At 53.4% G+C, this 17220-nt stretch overlaps 2 protein-coding genes across 6 annotated transcripts in view; one reads left to right on the plus strand and one right to left on the minus strand.

Moving 5' to 3' along the window:
- The window catches only part of ZBTB17 (zinc finger and BTB domain containing 17), a 28448-nt gene extending 25966 nt beyond the window's left edge, over positions 1 to 2482 (plus strand). For 2 of the 5 annotated variants that reach the window (XM_068985978.1, XM_068985979.1), the window contains 8 exons: positions 28 to 328; positions 514 to 601; positions 695 to 811; positions 902 to 1022; positions 1256 to 1386; positions 1700 to 1909; positions 2025 to 2114; positions 2197 to 2482. In XM_068985978.1, the coding sequence (XP_068842079.1) occupies positions 28 to 328; positions 514 to 601; positions 695 to 811; positions 902 to 1022; positions 1256 to 1386; positions 1700 to 1909; positions 2025 to 2114; positions 2197 to 2480 (1342 nt within the window). In that variant the 3' untranslated portion in view covers positions 2481 to 2482. Of the gene's footprint in view, positions 1 to 27; positions 329 to 513; positions 602 to 694; positions 1023 to 1255; positions 1387 to 1674; positions 1910 to 2024; positions 2115 to 2196 lie in introns of those variants that run through there. The other 3 variants (XM_068985976.1, XM_068985977.1, XM_068985980.1) reach the window with 3 other exon arrangements.
- A 1431-nt stretch (positions 2483 to 3913) lies between these two features.
- The window catches only part of SPEN (spen family transcriptional repressor), an 87764-nt gene continuing 74457 nt past the window's right edge, over positions 3914 to 17220 (minus strand). Inside the window, exons 11-15 of the mRNA XM_068985974.1 lie at positions 7189 to 15337; positions 6286 to 6765; positions 5931 to 6125; positions 5433 to 5591; positions 3914 to 4963 (exon numbers count right to left, since the gene is read on the minus strand). Coding sequence (XP_068842075.1) covers positions 4832 to 4963; positions 5433 to 5591; positions 5931 to 6125; positions 6286 to 6765; positions 7189 to 15337 — 9115 coding nt within the window. The 3' untranslated portion in view covers positions 3914 to 4831. The remainder of the gene's footprint in view (positions 4964 to 5432; positions 5592 to 5930; positions 6126 to 6285; positions 6766 to 7188; positions 15338 to 17220) is intronic.

Here is a 17220-nt window from a genome sequence, read left to right on the forward strand (position 1 = left end):
CCCTCCTCCTCCGCATTCTACCGCCAGCCCGCTGAAGCCCTACGGCTGTGAGGAGTGTGGCAAGAGCTACCGGCTCATCAGCCTGCTGAACCTGCACAAGAAGCGGCACTCGGGCGAGGCGCGCTACCGCTGCGAGGACTGTGGCAAGCTCTTCACCACGTCGGGCAACCTCAAGCGGCACCAGCTGGTGCACAGCGGCGAGAAGCCCTACCAGTGCGACTACTGCGGCCGCTCCTTCTCTGACCCCACGTCGAAGATGCGCCACCTGGAGACGCACGACACAGACAAGGAGCACAAGTGCCCGCACTGCGATAAGAAGTTCAACCAGGTGTGGGCGCGGGGTGCAGCGCAGGGGAGGCTGGGGAAGAAACTGGGAGGGCAGATCCGGAGGGCGTTTGCCTTCTCCACCGGACCGGAGGAAGGGTGGAACCCCCGCAGGGCCCCCAGGGAGGGCCAAGACCAGAGGTTCCAGGGAGGGAGGGGCTGGCCTTCTGACCCCCTGTCTGGGTACAGGTGGGGAATCTGAAGGCCCACCTGAAGATCCACATCGCCGACGGGCCCCTCAAGTGCCGGGAGTGTGGAAAGCAGTTCACCACCTCAGGTAGGGCCTGGCTGGCCCCCGCCCCCCACCCCACAGCGCCTCCATGCCCCCCACCCCCACCGCCTGCCAAGCCTTCGGTTGGTCTCGCCACAGGGAACCTGAAGCGGCACCTGCGGATCCACAGCGGGGAGAAACCCTACGTGTGCGTCCACTGCCAGCGGCAGTTCGCTGACCCCGGCGCCCTGCAGCGGCACGTTCGCATTCACACGGGTGGGTGGGTGAGCCTCGCGGGGGCGACGCGGGGACATGGAAGGAAGGGAGGTGCTGACATCTTGTCCCGGCTCCTGGCTGCGTCCCCAGGTGAGAAGCCATGCCAGTGCGTGATGTGCGGCAAAGCCTTCACCCAGGCCAGCTCTCTAATTGCCCATGTGCGCCAGCACACTGGGGAGAAGCCCTACGTCTGTGAGCGCTGCGGCAAGAGGTGCTGCCCTTACCCTCACCCCACCCCACCCCACCCCGCCCCCAATCCAGGCCCGGTGGCGTCCCAGCACTGGGTGGGCGGAGAGGGTCAGACAGAGCACAAGCCTGCTCTGTCCAGTCCGCTCAGGAGCCGGTCACACGGCTGTCCAGAGCAGGTCTCTAAGTCCTTTTCCATCTCAGCCCCGCCTTATCCTGGGGGGTTCAGTGCAAAAGCCCTTCCCTCTGGCCCTGCAGATTCGTCCAGTCCAGCCAGTTGGCCAATCATATCCGCCACCATGATAATATCCGCCCCCACAAGTGTAGCGTGTGCAGCAAGGCCTTTGTGAATGTGGGGGACCTGTCTAAGCACATCATTATCCACACTGGTGAGTGTGTGCCCACCTTTGTCCCAGGCCCTGACCCCGGGCCAGGTGGTGGGTGGGGAAGGGGTGGGAGACACCCTAGACCCCAGACTTGGGAGCTGACACTTGCTGCAGGCTGCCTCCAAAGCAGTTTAACTCCCAGGAGGGCCCCACTTTCTCAGACCTTCTAGAAGGGCCATCTGTGCCTCAAGTAGCCACCCCAGAGCATTTCCTGATGCAAAGACAGGGCTGCAGGGGAAGCTGGAGGCCACTGAGGTCCTCCCCCCCCCTGCACCCTCCCCCCAATGGCAGGAGAGAACCTTGCCTCCCCCCCCAGGAGAGAAGCCCTACCTGTGTGACAAGTGTGGTCGCGGTTTCAACCGGGTGGACAACCTTCGCTCCCATGTGAAGACTGTGCACCAGGGCAAGGCCGGCATCAAAATCCTGGAGCCAGAGGAGGGTGGTGAGGTCAGTGTGGTCACTGTCGATGACATGGTCACGCTGGCCACCGAGGCACTGGCAGCAACGGCTGTCACACAGCTCACAGGTGTGGACATCACTCAGCTCCCAGGGCAGTAGGGGGTGGTCACAGCAGGGCTGCCTCTGGGGCATCCACAGAGGAGCAGGTGACTGGTCTCAGGCCTTGCTGATTCCGCCCACAGTGGTGCCAGTAGGGGCTGCAGTGACTGCCGATGAGACTGAAGTCCTTAAAGCTGAGATCAGCAAAGCTGTGAAGCAAGTGCAGGAAGAAGGTGAGGGGAGCGGAGCTGCCTTCAGGGAAGGTGGTGGGCCCGAGGGCCCTTCCTGTTGTGACCGCACCCCTACCTTCCACAGATCCCAACACCCACATCCTCTATGCCTGTGATTCCTGCGGGGATAAGTTTCTGGACGCCAACAGCCTGGCCCAGCACGTGCGGATCCACACGGCCCAGGCACTGGTCATGTTCCAGACAGATGCGGACTTCTACCAGCAGTATGGGCCGGGCAGCACGTGGCCAGCCGGGCAGGTGCTGCAGGCCGGGGAGCTGGTTTTCCGTCCTCGGGACGGGGCCGATGGGCAGCCTGCCCTGGCAGAGACACCCCCCACAGCCCCTGAATGTCCACCGTCTGCTGAGTGAGCAGGCACCCCTCCTCCTATTTAAGGATGGATGGCACCCTAGAACTGAGAAGGGTGACCCCATTCCCTAGAGAGAATAAATTTGATTATTTTCTAATGCTGCCTGTAGCTCCCTGTGGGGGTGGGGTGGGGAGCTGGCAGTTCTAGCTGATACCACAGAAAGGCTGCTCCACTCAGCCACCAGCCAGGGGAGCCTTCTTGGGAAGGCAAGGCTGTCCCTTTGCAGGGAGCCCCAAGACCTGTCTAGAAGAAGGCTGACCCCTTCGCCTGAGTTGGGATGTGGGTAGCACACCAGAGAAACTGTGGCTCCATGAGCCCCATTCCCTCATCTGGTCTCTTTGGAGGCTGCTCACTTGCTTAACCTGAGGATTGGACCTTCCCTCTCTGCCGTGAACACAGCTGTGACCCTGCTCCCCTCTGCTCAGGTGTTGGGAGCTGGGCCCAAAGGGCTTGGCCACACTGCTTACCAGGATCCAGAGCACCTCTGCAGGGCCCAGTTTGAGGGCTCATTCAGCCAGAGCAGCATGGTAGGCAGAGCACCAGACCAAGCAGGCCACCTGCCTGGTTCTGTTGGGCTTAAGGAAGCCAGAGAGCACCACACTTGCTTCATGATAACTCTGGCTGCAAGATCAAGGCCAGGCCAGCGTCATCTTCTGGGAACATTTACTTGCCCTGAATCAGTGGAATCTCTAAGGTGAGGGGCTGGAGGGACAGGAGTGAGCGGCCAGGAGCTCTGGTGGGGAGGTGGGCGGTGCAGCAGCAGGGGTGGAGAAGCAGGGGCTCCGGAGACGCCGTCTCTGCTGCCTTTCCATATGGCTCGTCCCCAACAGCTGTAATTCCTCACTCAGAGATGGCCCCATCCAGCACTGGAGTCCAGGGATACTGCAAGTGAGACCAGTCTGTGTTCCGTCCCTCTTTGCCCAACTCATCTTGGGGTGGGTCCAGCTGTTCGGAGGCAGCTGCTGCAGGGCCAGCCTGCACCTTATCCAGAGGAGGAAGGGATGAGACCCCAAAGCTTAATATGTTTCTGAGTTTGACTGGGCAGCGGCTCTATTCTTTATCTAATTTGAAGTGCCTTCGACATTACCCAGAAACCAGTTGGGACCTTGAAGTGTCACATTACCACCACAGCAGGTGGTTCAAGTCGTAGTCTGTGATGAAAATTTTTTTGTACAAGATAAAATGATCCTTGGGGAGGATTAGTGGCAGAAAGGAGATGGGTTCTATATACAGACTTAGGGGATTAAAAGCAAACATGGGGTGAGGGCTTACTGTTCCTAGAGGCCAAGGACCCCTGGTCCTCCCATCCAAGTGAAAGTCACATCCACACTTGAAATGTTTTGTATTTTTTAATAAAGTTTGTAATCCAATGGACACACAAAAGAAAACTGCGCTGAGAAAAACAGTTTCATAAATTAATAAGTGTTAGGAAGTTGAGGGAGAGGTCAAGGTCACAGGAAGAAGGGAAGCCAGTCTTTTTGTGTGTGTGACAATTCCAAATTGTGGGGGCAGGGCCCGTGCTATAACGAAGCGCACTTATACAAATGAGTGACAATACAAAGTCTGAGTATGAAAATAAGATTTTCTCTGAAAACACATTTTTGGCACAGATTAAAAAAAATGTATGTCAGGGAATTTGATTTTTAAGTCAGTATTATATATATTTATATATATTATATATTTATATATACACACATCCCAAGTTCTGCATATCCCACTAGGAGAGAAAATCCTTCCGTTTGCTCTTTTTGATTGTAAACTGTACATCCTGGGTGAATCAAAGATGGTGGTGGCAGAATTAAGAGAGGTGACATCCAAATGAGCAAGGGGAAGGGAGGAGTGGGGACCAAACAACTCAATGAAATGTTCCTTGACCCCAAGGTTTCAGTAGATGTTTGAAGTCCTGTGTGAGTCTGTGATGTGTGTTCACGTACACCAAGACATCCAGAGTGTCACAGCCTGTCTTCACTGTGCAAAAGTCCAAGTCACTAATTTAGTGCAAAGGCAGTTCTGTTTTGTTTCTTAAAAACAAAAACAACAAAAAAATCCCACTGCCCTGTTCCTTTTCTCCAAAAAGAGGAGAGAGAAACCCAGCCTCAAGGTGTCTGCAAGTCCATCGGTTGGTGGTCTGTCCTTGGGCTAAACGTCATGTAAACATACAAGTAGCAGCACCACTGCCCAGAGGGATCTGTCCGACTGAGCCGGGCGGGCGGGCAGGAGGGTGAGGCTGGCCGTCTGGCAGTGGAGTCTGTCCCCTTGGGCAGCTTCTTCCTCCGCTCGGCTGGGTTGTCTGTGTGTGATTTTTGCTGCAGAGCCTCAGGAAGATACACTGAGTGGTGGCCACTCAGTGGCTCACACGGAAGCGATGACGATCATGAGGTGGGGCGAGATGCTGGAGATGCTGGCCAGGAGGTCAGGGGCCAGCCGGGACAGGTGACTCTCGGAGAACTCGCAGGGCGGGAAGATCTGCAGTACGTAGGCAGGCTGGAGTGGGGACGAGAGAGAGAACTGGGACCCCCGGCTCCACATCACCCACCCACTACCTCTCCTCCCTCAAACTCCCAACTGGGGGGCCCTGAAGGCCCAGCACACGGAGCCAGGCTGAGTCAAGTTCCCAACCAGCTAAGGTCTCTTGAGGCTTTCAGAAAAAAACTAGGTATCAGAAAACAAACTGACTGCCTCCCTGGGACCCTCTTTTCAATCATTAAGCTCAAGAAAAACCTGCTGTCTCAGCTGCCCACTGTCTCCCAGATGGGCAAACAGCAGTCCTTCCCATACATGCCCATCCCCAGCTGGCCTCCTCCATCCAGAAGCCCCCTTTGTCCAGCTCCTCTGCAAACTGTCCTGGACTCCTCTAGTTGGCACTGGCAGATTAGTCAAACTGCCCAACCAACACTACCCACAACCCCCGCCCCCACAGGCGTGCTCTGCCAAGGCAGGATGCTGGGCTGACCTGATTGGAGCCGGGGTTGGGAACATTGATGATCCCTGCCGCCTGCTTGGCCTGCAGATACGTGATGAAGGCAGCCTTGAGCGACTCTGTTTGGCTCACGACGTCCTCTTGGTCGCGGCCACAGGGCAGAGCCAGCAGCAGACAGTAATCTGTCTCCACCTGGGGGAGAGGGAGCTGTCAGTGATCAGAGGCCACCTCACAAAAGAAGGTCAGAGACCAAAAAGACGACTCTCCAACCCAGGGGATTTGGCTTCTAAATCCACAAAAAACCCTACTACTGAGATGACCCTGAGGTCCATCCATATACTTGTTGAATAAAAAGAGCCTCATCTCTGGGTCTAGAGGAACTTTACACCCCTAGTGGAGACAGAACACACCCTTCATCATCCACTCCAAGAATCCCATTACTGCATTCCAAAACAAGCCAGGGAGACAGTGGGGGCCACCCATGGCCTCCCTTCTTGGTGGGACAGTGGTTCACCTGGCCCTGAGCCTTACCGTCATCCTTCGGGCAACCCCTTCCAGCTGTGACGCCTCCAGCCGCATCCGCTGGGCAATCCGCAGGGGGGGCCCTCCTTCAGAGAGAGGCAGGGACCGATGAGCCAGGACGTTGTTGCCAGAGACGAAGTGGAGCTGCACAGCAGCCGTGTCGTTCTTGAGGGCCAGGAGGCCCTGCCACACAATGGGGTACTTCTGTTCGCAGGGAAACAAAGAACAGTGAGCTCATGGCTGGAGAATGAGGCCATGCTGGTCATGGCCCTGAGGAGAAGGTGCTGATCTAACTGGGGATCTCAGGACAGTGAACACAACGTAAAGCTTGGAGGGTGGTAGGGGAGGCCCTGTCCAGGCTTACCTTCAGAAGCTGCACCATATCCACAGGCCTCTGGGAAGTCACGTGTGGAGAGGAATCTTGTTTGGGGGTGGGTGGGGCTTCAGTATGGGGCAGAGTCAGTCCCGGAGGGGTGCTGGGGCCTGAGGAGGTGGGGACAAACAGCTGCTGCTTTGGGGCAGCCTGAGCAGGAAGAGGAGTCGGGAGGTCAGGCTTCAAGGAGACACACACAGGGGAGGGATAGGAGGTCTGGCTCGTCTCTGCCTGCGCCCTCTGGACCTGGGTGTGAGGCTCAGCCGGCCTGTTGGCAGAGACATTAGGGAGGCGCGGCTGCTCGACTCCTGTCTGGGTGCCCTTGGCTTCCTGGGACACCGGAGCCATCTTGCTGCTTGGAGGCTGGCTGAGCTGGGAGGGCTGTGCAGGCTGGGCCGGCTGTGCGGATTGCACAGGCTGGAGGGGCTGTGCAGGCTGAGCAGGCTGTAAGGGCTCGCCTTCAGGGGGGCCCTGGAGTTGGGTGGGAAGAAAAAGGAAGAGTCGGTCTGTTTCTCACAAAGAGCATCTTGCCCCCAACCGAGCAGCCAAAAGCTCCCAGATGGGTCACCTGCAGGGCAGCTCCTGGCAGCCAGGCCTCTGGAAAAAGCTTTAACCAGATGGCCCCACTCTCAGGCATTCAGGATTGAGGGTTCTGGTAAGAGGTCACCTGTTCCCTACCTTGTCACCCCCTCGGGTCACGGCCACCGCACCACCCGCTCCCACTGTGAATTCCCTCATGTCCCCCAGGCTCTGCTGTAATCTGATCCCTTCATTCTGCAGTTGAGGAAGCTCCTCTTGAAATCCACAAAAAGGACGACATATTTCAGGGACCTCACTGGTACCCGCCACCCTCCACCAACTCTCGGGACCAGAAGATAGACTGGGCGTGCTCACCTGAGCGGGAACCTTGGTCCGGGAAGGCAGACCGATGGAGGCCGCGGTAGGGAACTGCGTGTGTGAGAGCTGGGCCGGGCCGTGGTAGGTGCGGACGTCTCCGTACCGGTACTCCTGGAAGAGCTCCCCGCTCGAGTGCACGATCTGCACCCCATGGGTCACCACCACTGGTGGGGTCAGAGGCAGCCCCTGGAGCTGGTTGCTAGGGGTGACTGTGAGGATGCGGGCCTCCCCGTGAGGGGCAGGGGCAGGGGCAGCTTTGGCATCTGCCGTCTTAGCAGCTTCTTTCCCTGGCTGCTGAGGGGCCTTGCTGGCTGGCGGCACCTTACCGACCCCGTCTGCCGCCCGGGGCTGCTCGCTGACGGCAGTCACGTGAGGATGCACCATGATCCTCACATCCCGGGGCACGGTGTACGGGTGTAGCCGGTACTCAGACTGCATGACCAGCACCTCCGACTGCACGGGGGCTGCAGCTCGAGCCACGGGCAGGTGGTAGTGCACTTCCTCCTCTGGAGGGTGCTGGGAGGCCAGGGCGGGCACCCCAGCTGCGGCCGGCTGGGGGGTGCCAGTGCGCTGCGGGGCCCGGACCTCTATCTGCTGCGGCTGCAGGGGGGCCCGTGGAGAGTGGAGTGTCTCGGGCCGGATGCTGTAGGTGATGCTAGGCAGCGTGGGCGTGTTCATCCTCACCTCGCCCTGAGACAGGTGACTGAGGGACACAGTCTGGGTGATGCTGTGTGGTGGCATAATGACAGACTGCTCTGGGTGGATGCTGGAGATGAACTGGGGCACAGGAATGCCTGCTGCCAGCATGACCGTGGCGTTCGTGGACAGCGCGGTGGACGTGGTGCTGCTGGGGTGGCACGCCCGTGGGAACGGGCTTGGAGCGGGCCCACTGGGTCGAGGGGAATGTGCATCTGGCTTGGTGGCTGCCAGATGGGACACTGTTCGATCTGTCGGGGTGCTGGGCCCCGACGTGACGTGGTTCACTTCTGCTGGCAATTTGCTGGGCAAGGCCGGAGGGTGGTGGGGAGTAAGAGTGGAGCCCAGGTTCGCCGGCTGAAGGACCTTGGTCTCTATTTTGAGGGTGACAGGGTCAGCAAGCTTTTTGTTAGTGGTGACTATGCTTGGGGTGAGGACTAGCTGGTTGTGAACCAGCACCGGAGGTGTGTTTATGCCCTGGGTGAGGACCTTCACTGTGCCACCCTGGGTGACGGGTGTGGACACAGACAAGTGAATGGGCTCGGGCTTCTCCAAGGATGGACGGTCAGCCTTCACCGATGAAATCACAGGAGATGCGTTGTACGTCTGTGCAGTCAGTACCAGGGTAGAATGGGTGGCCACGTTTGCATAGCCTGAAGGAGCTTGAGGGCCTTTGGCCGGAGGCTGAGACGGCGTGACAGAATCGGGTTTGACCTGAGGCTTGGACACCGACTGTTGAAATTCAATGTCCATCGCGCTTGCTGGGGGGATCTGGCTGATCTTGGCGCTGATCCGCTGGGGCCCTTCAGTCTTCTGCCCCGAGTAGCTCAGGAGCACAACCCCTTCGGAAGTGTTCACGCGCAGCCCGGCACCAGAGCCTGTGTCTGCTGGGCGGTCATCAATCACAGACATAGACCCTGGGTGGAACCGGTTGTGGTCACTGCTGCTGGATCTCTGTTTGCACTTTGCTGATGGCGCGATCACGGCACCCGCCACCGTCACGGCACCTGTTGTTGTGGCTGTCACACCCCCAGAGGCAGCGGTCACCGCACCCGCCGTGACCGTCACTGCACCCGTGGCGGCATTCACTGTGCCTGGAGTGGCATTCACTGTGCCCGTGGCGGCGTTCACCACACTGGGGGCGGCGTTCACTGGAGTGGTGAGAACGTTCACGGGCCCCGTCAGGACATTGACTGGTCCCTTCAGGACGTTCACGGGGCCAGTAGGAGTGTTCACCAAGCCTTTCAGCGTGGCCACTGAGCCCTTCACAGGGCCTTTCAGGGCATTCACAGGGCCAGCCAGTGCATTCACGGGGACCAAGGAGACATTCACCAGGCCAGTCAGGGCGCTCACCAGGCCCGTCAGGGTCTGAGGAGCAGGTTTCGCCAGAGTTATCTTCTGCGAATTCTCCAAATCAATGCTGACAGGCATCCGGCTAATGACAGAAGTAATTTTGGGAGCAATGACTGGAGTCACCTTTTCTTTGTCAGCAGCTACTGGAACCTCTGAGGCCTGTGTGTCAGAGGTGTTAGTTACTGGAGTTGCTGTTTTTTCTTCTAAAATAGGTTTCTTAGATTCAGCTGGAGGAGGCAGTGCCTCATGCAGGCAAGGGGCAGCGCTGACAGGCTCTGCAATGGCAGCTGTGACACTCGTGGAAGTGACACCCGTAGCAGATACATATTTGGGGTCCATGAGGATCTTCCTCAGCGTACTGGAGCTGGTGTCGATGTCAGAGGCCTTGGTGTCTGGGGGAAGAGCTGGAGACGGGGTGGACTGCGCCTGTGGCTCCTCCTGCCTCGTGATCCACTCTGTCACCTTCGCAGGGGGACTCTGGTGCGGGATCCCCCCAGCAGCGACAGGGAGTGGGAGCTTTGCTATCGTTACGGAGGGAATTGGGGGGGTGGGCATGCTTGAGTCACTGGGCGGGGTCACTGGGTCACTTTCAATGATGGAGTGCACCTTGAATCTGGCTTGAGGCTCGTCATGCACAGGGGCAGGCTGCGAGGGAGGGGCGGGGTCTGGCAGCGCAGGTGCTCTGGTCGGAGTCTCTTCCTCCATGCTGCTTTCTTGGGGCAGATCCTCTCGGGATGGAGTCTTGCTTGGGTCAGAAGCACATGACTCAGGAGCAGTGGACTGGGGCTTGTCATTCTGCTTTTCTTCCTGCGGAGCTTCCGGGGGTTGTACCGTCGTCCCATCACTTGAAGCAGGGCTCTTGCTTTGAACCTGCTCAGGTTCAGGGACATGGGTCTCTGTAGTGCCCCCTGTTTTCCTGTTTGTATTCCGTCTGCGGCGTGATCGAGTAGTCTTCTGGCGCCCTTTATCTTTCCGAACCAGAGGCACTTCTGCTTCTTTTGAGCCCTTGGCTCCTGGCACTGGGTGGGAGGTCTCGCTGCTGTCTCCTCTGGCTTCCTTGTTGTCTGCTGGGCCTGCTGAGGGGTCAGGCACACTGCCTGGTGGCCTAGAAGATTCAGCAGCAGCCTCTGTCTCCAAGATGCCAGACACAGCCTCATTGGTCTCAGGCTCCATGCCTTCCTCAGGAGGTGGCGGATCTGTCTGAGATTCCGCAGGGTAAGGTGGCGGTGCAGGGAAGTTTTCTGGCTCCCCAGAAATGTCATTGATGATGGACCCGATGGCTGCGGCCAGCTCTGTTTCGCTGGCTTGGTGTGCGGGCTTGTCCCTGTCCTCTGTAGTGAGGCCCTCTGCGGCATCAGAAGCTGCCGCCTTGAAAGTTGCAGGTGTGGAGGTTTCTGTGAGCTTCTCGATGTTCTCCACGGCCTGCTCCAGCTCCATCTGCCGGGCTAACTGATTTGCTTCTGGGGACTGCTTGGAGGCAGACACATCCTCCTTCTCTGGTTCTTTGTCCAGTTCAGTGGGCTCACTGTTCAACTGTGATGATACACTCCCCTCCTTCTGGGGACTCTTGCTCTTCTCGGGGGAAACCGCCACGACCCCAGCCTCCTTCTCCACTGGCAGTTCTGAAGGGCCCGCAGCCACACTGGGACTCACGGTGGCTTCCGCATTTTTCACGTTTGCAGATCTGTCCACCGCCGACCTAGAGTTTCGAGATCGTCCTCTCTTTGACTTGGAGTTTTTCTCAGGGGCTGCTTTTTTCTCCACTACTTCAACTGGGGGGGTTCCGGGTGGATTTCTGTCCGTGCCCCTCTCTTTCTTGTCATGTTCCTGTTCACTCGCTGCCACTTCTTTATCAGCCTTGGATTTTGTATTATTTTCCCTCACATTCACCTGGGCACTCCCCTCAGTGGTCGCCTCAGGACGTTCGGGGTCAACTTTGGGTTCGTTTCTTCCCCTCTTCCCTTGCTGACCACCAGCAGCAGCTTTCTGGGATCGTGGGGATCTCCAGCCCTCAGCTGGTTTGACTGTCTCGACTTCTTTGGCCTCAGTCTCGTCATCTTCATCGGCCCGACGGCGAGTCTTTGGAGGCCTCCCCCTCCGAGGGGTCGTGGGAACCGCCGCGGCCTCCTGCAGCTCCCGCTCCAGTCTCTTCCTGGTCACGCGCGGCTGCTCCACGGGCTCCTTGACTGGAGAGCGGCTATCACGGTCGCCCATGGTTGCGTAAACACTCCTCACATTCCGGCGCCTGGTTCGGCCAAGTGGCAAGCTTGGCTCGGGGTGTTCAGGGTCTGTGGCTGAGTTTTTAGAAGCAGTCCTTGTAATCTTCTCTGCCTCCATCTTCAGTTCTAAAAGCTTCTGTGCCTCTCCCCGGGGAGAACTGGATCGCTTGAGCTTTTCCCGGTCTATCCTCTCACTCTTCCTGGTGACGGGCTTTTCCACGACACTTGCTGCAGCTGCCTGAATGGGGGTCTTGGAACGTTTACTTTTGTTTGGCTTTTTATCTTTTGCAGCAACTGGAGGATCAACCTCTACAACTTCAGTAGCCGGAGGTGGAACCTCAGGAACGTCTTCCGTTTTTTGACTTGTGTTAGGTTCAACGTTAGCGGCCAAGTCTGGCTTTTCCACTTGAGGCTCATCGGCTTCTTCAGGCTTCTGAGTTGGTTTTGAAAGTGTCTGGGTGCTGTTAGGTTCAGGATCTATACTGATCTCTACTTGGGAAAATGAGGCCCCAGGAGTTGGAGGTTTGGCATCCAGATAAGGCAGCTGATCGACTGATGAGCCTCCTTCAACAGTGGAAGGAGGCTCGGCGGTATCTTTCCTGGTGTCCACTCCTGGCGGCAAGTCTCCTTGCTCAGGCTGTTCCATAGTGATGGGAGCCAGATCTGTACTTGTGGGTTTTGCTTCTTCTGGGACAGAGGCTGGCTCAGTGGTCTTTTCTTCTGGCACCAGAGGCCCCTCTCCAGTCTTTTCACCAGCTGTCTTCTCCAGTGATGCTGCTGTTGACTCTGGAGCTATAGCGGTGACACTAGGAGGCCCAACTGAAGATGGGGTTTTCAGTTCTGGCTCTTTATTCTCAGAAGCAGATTCTGGGCTCTTGGGATGATCCTCTGTATCTTCCTGTTTCTCAACCTCTTTGGGTTTCTGGTCTTTTTCTTTTTCTTTCTGCTGCATTCGTGTGAGTTCCATGAATTTGCTATGGAAAAGAACTACTGGCTCTTGAATCAAGTCAGTTGTGTTATTCAGCCCATCAGAGGTCTGCCTCCCATACAACCTGCCGGAAACGAAGTCAGATTCTTCCTCTTTCCTCTCTAGATGCTGCAGTCGCTTGGAATCTTGTTCAAAGATAGAGCTGTGTAAAAAACGAGAAGCAAATAATTCTTGCCTTTCCTGTTCTTCTTCTTTATGGTCATCTTTCTTATCGTCCATTTTTCCCTCTGAATCAGTCCGGATTTTCTTCTTTTTCATGTACCAGGATGGAATAGGTCTTGGAGCAGAGTCTACCTTTTCTTTATCTTTGTTGTTTCGAAAATTAGCAAATCGGGAGTCCCAGTCAAGAAAAGACCAATTTTCTTCTCGAGAGGAAGAAAGGGATTTGGCTCTTTCAAGCAAAGCCTTAGTGTCCGGTGTGATTGTCTTATCCAATGCAAAAGAATAAAATTTGTTCCTTTCTAAAGAACTGGAGAGTCTTTCATCTCTCTCACGTAGTTTGTCTTCTCTGTCTCTCAATAAAAAAGACAACCGAGAACTTTCAAACAATGCAGAGGCTCTAGGTGAGTGAGATTTGTGTTCACCATCATCATCAGAATCAGAAGGCACTTCGCCAGGTTCCAAGTCACGGACAGACCTCTTTCGAAGGCTGTCTCTCTTAATTACGCTGTTTGGGAAACTCACATCAAATCTACTGGCATCGTGTTTCATTTGAGAATCCCACCGATTTAGTTCATCTTCAGGATTCAAGACAGACAGTTTGATTTTAGCCATGTCTGCCATCTGTTCTCTCCTGCTTGAATCATAAGGATTAAATTTTAAGGACTCTTCTCTGACTGTTATATGAGAATAGGGGAGACCTTTGTCATCTACTTTAGGAGACCCTCTTATGGACATTACCCTAGGAGAGCCAATAGGGTCATCATCTTCGTGGAAGGAACCAAGCCGGACACTGGGAGAACCACCAGTCCTTTCAGAATCTTCACTGATCTGGCGTGAACTTCTGTAGTTCCTTTCTCTCTTGGTGCAGATGTCAAAATCAACATGGTCCATCCTTTTCTTTTTGCTGGGAGGAGAGTCATCGGTGACATCCTGAGGGGGTTTGCCTACCTCGTGAACAAGACTACGTCTTTCGTATTCATCCACATCTTTTTTAGGACTGCCGAACTTCTCAGACTTGGCTATTTCCATCTCCATCTGCTGTTTTCTACGACTCTGCTCCATTTGTTTTCGGTAACTCTGCGTGTGATCAATATCAATGCCAATTTTTTCTTCAGTATTTACTGAATGTGGTTTCTCTTGGCCCGATTTACATTCAAGTGGTTCATCACGAAGACTGCAATAGTTTTTCCTATTATCTTCTCTCTCTGGTCCTTGATCATCTAATAGCTCCAGCTGTTTGAGTTGTGGTTTTGAGGCAGTGGGTTTTTTTGACTGGATTTCTTGATTTTCCACAGATTCACCTACTGGTTCTCTCAGCCTTGCTTGCAGATCTGAGCTGGGCCTTGAGCCAGTCCCAACAGAAATACTGGTAAGCTCCTGACAGTCTTTGGGGCTGGGAACAGCATTAAGTCTGTCTAGTTTAAGTTTTTTAGATTCTCTTTTAAGAATTTCTTTCCTCATAGGCTTTTTTTCAGACTCTCCTTCCCTCAGCAGAATGACATCTCTAGAGGACATATCAGGCTGTTTCTTTAAAAGCACCCGAGCATCTTCCATCTCTGGACTGCTTTTCTTGAGGTCTGATTTCTGCCTTTCTACTTTCAAATTGGAATCTGCAAAACGCCTTTTCCTCGCCTCCAGCTTCTCCAGATCCCCAGCACTCACCCCGTCAGCACTCTGCTCTGGTTTTAAGTGCTTCCTGGGTTTAGGCCGGCCTTCCTTATCTACCACTTCTATGTGGCTTGAAAGCCCCCTTTCCTTTGGCACTTTCATCCTAACAGATTCCAGTTTAGACAATTCAGATTTTGCAGGCTCTGTCTGAGAGGTCTGAAGTTTCTGATCTAAGGCAGAAGACTTGACAGCGTCACTATCAAGCTTGGATTTCAGCTTTTCCAAAGGGGCGTGGTCAATAACCTTCCCCTCTTTTTCTTTCACTCGAGTCAAAACCACACAAGGCATGAGTTCCAAGCGGTTTTTGGCTAATCCTTCTTTGTCAGCCTTCTCTCTGCTCAGTTTATTAGAACTCCTCAACTTTTCGGGGCTTTGTTCTCTCTCATTTTCTTGGTCTGTTTCCGAAGACTGAGAACTTGGGGAATGAACTTTACCTTTTCGTTTCTGCTTGTCAGTTTTGTCCTTCTCCACCTTTTCCTTCCTTATTAAACGTCTCTCTCTTTCCACTCTCTCAGGGTCGAAAGTTCGTTCTTTATCTGTCTTCTCATTTTTTGCATAGCGTTCCAAACGAGGTTTGTCAAGTTTATCATATCTTGGAGGGGAAAGTGAGCTGCAGCTTCCACTCCGGTCTGAGGAGCGGCTGTAAACCCTCCTCTCGGAATCACTCGGCAGTCTCTCGGACTGTGAGGGAGATGTTCCAGGGCTCTGAGGGCGTCGCAAGTGCACTGGACTCTGACTGCGTTCGATTGGTCTCCTCTCGTGGTCTCTGTCCCGGTCAGACTCAAATCTTTCACGTTCTCTTTCTCGCTCCCTTTGTCTGTAACTGTATTCCCGAATATCTTGTTCATAAGGATCATTTCTATAATCCCTATACTCCCGGGGATCATCATAATATCGTGATTCATAGTAGTCTCCTTGGTAAGTTTCCCATTCTGAATAAAATTCTCTCCCTCGAGCTGGATAGTCCCGTCTGGAATCCTCAGGATATGTGCCTGGAGTACGGACATTCTCATAATATGTACGATCTTGGCTATAGTCATAAGATCCCCTTCGTTCTTCTCTGCCAAAGACAAAAAAGAATGTGTTGGTTTTTTGTTTTCTTGTCACTGACACATTAATCATACACGTGCAGTTACAGAGTCCTGCTTCTAAAAATCTTTGCCGTTATTTAATCATTAGAACTGGGGCTTCCTTCGTGGCTCAGTGGTAAAGAATCCACCTGCCAATGCAAGAGACATGGATTCGATCCCTCATCCAAGATAAGGAAGAAGGAAATGGCAACCCACTCCAGTACTCTTGCCTGGGAAATTCCACAGACAGAGGAGCCTAACAGGCTATAACCCATGGGGTCACAAAGAGTCAGACACAACTCAGCAACTAAACAACGACCAAATCATTAGAATTTCACCATCCAATACCAAGCTACAAACCACAAGTGGCTACTAAGAGCTTGAAATCTGGCTCTTCTAAATCGAGGTGTGTATAAATGCAGACTAGATCTGGTGGATTTAGTCTTTTTTTTGTTTTAAAGAAGACATATACTTCAGTAATTTATTCAGATTGAATACATTTTGAAACAGTATTTCAGATAGACTAGGCTAAATAAATTAATTACTTTTCTGCCAAGAGATAGTCTTACCACAACTTGGGAAACAAACTTATTGTTTGAAAAGACAGATTAAGAACTAAAATCTTTCTACCTCTGCAACCTCTACCTCAACTCACAGTTTAAAAAAACACACTGGGGGCCAGTGTCCCTGGGCTCAGTCTTTACACTTGTAAGATGAAACTTTGTAAAAACTTTCCTAACATAATACAAGGCACATACTTGGCCTTCAGTTATTGTTACTTTTCCCCAACCTGCCAACTAACAAATTATGTATTACAAGCTGTGTGAGATAATTCCTTAATTGTAAAAGAATTCCTTAATTGTTAAAGTGACATGACCCAGTGCATTCAAAATAGAATTGAATTTACGTGCAAGAACGTGTATGGTGTATAAAATGGAAATTTACCTGTAACAGAGGCCAATTCCTTTACTCTTGGTTCACGTCCTATTTTTGTTCTTTCAAACAAGTATGGCTTACTCAGTCTACATAGTACTACTAACGGCAGCTCAACGAAATATAAAGAACCTTGAGCCTAAGCTTCTAAAAGCATGAGCTTCTGTCTTCCCGGCTCATAGCAGGTACTCAAATTTGTTGAAAGAATGAACTGTAGACAAGTATGTCAAAGTTGCTGCTGGGCAATGTTCTAACCCATTTTCAAGAGCAAATGAAGCATCTAGACTTAGCATCCAACACTGGAAGCATCAATAGCACCTTATTACATGCATTTATACTGAACTTTATCATTTCAAAGAGAATCATTTATGACACATCTATGATAGTTCATTTAATAGGATGACCAATTCAAGATGATCCCTCTACAATTCCATAGGAATCAGATTCTTTGCCTCAATACTGGCCAGCCATTTTGAAAAATTAGGCTGACTTAACTCATTATCACCATAAATACAAACTCCAAAGAAGCATCACTTTCACATGTAAAGGAGAACACACTATAAAAGAAAGAAAGTCGCTCAGTTGTGTCTGACTCTTTCCGACCCCATGGACTGTAGCCTACCAGGCTCTTCTGTCCATGGGATTTTCCAGGCAAGAATACTGGAGTGGGTTGCCATTTCCTTCTCCAGGGGATCTTCCTGACCCAGGGACTGAACCCGGGTCTCCCGCATTGTAGGCAGACGCTTTAACAACACACTATAAGCTTCCTTTTTTCCTTTGATCACACCATGGCTTACAGGATTTTAGTTCCCCGACCAGGGATTGAACTCAAGCCCCTGGCAATGAAAGTGCAGAGTCCTCACCACTGGACCACCAGGGAATTCCCTAAGCTTTCTAATATAAAGTGGTTAAGACATCAAGAATGGCTGTAAGTTTACTG

Source organism: Capricornis sumatraensis, chromosome 14, assembly GCF_032405125.1.
Source record: "Capricornis sumatraensis isolate serow.1 chromosome 14, serow.2, whole genome shotgun sequence".
In the NCBI taxonomy this organism is placed as follows: Eukaryota; Metazoa; Chordata; class Mammalia; order Artiodactyla; family Bovidae; genus Capricornis; species Capricornis sumatraensis.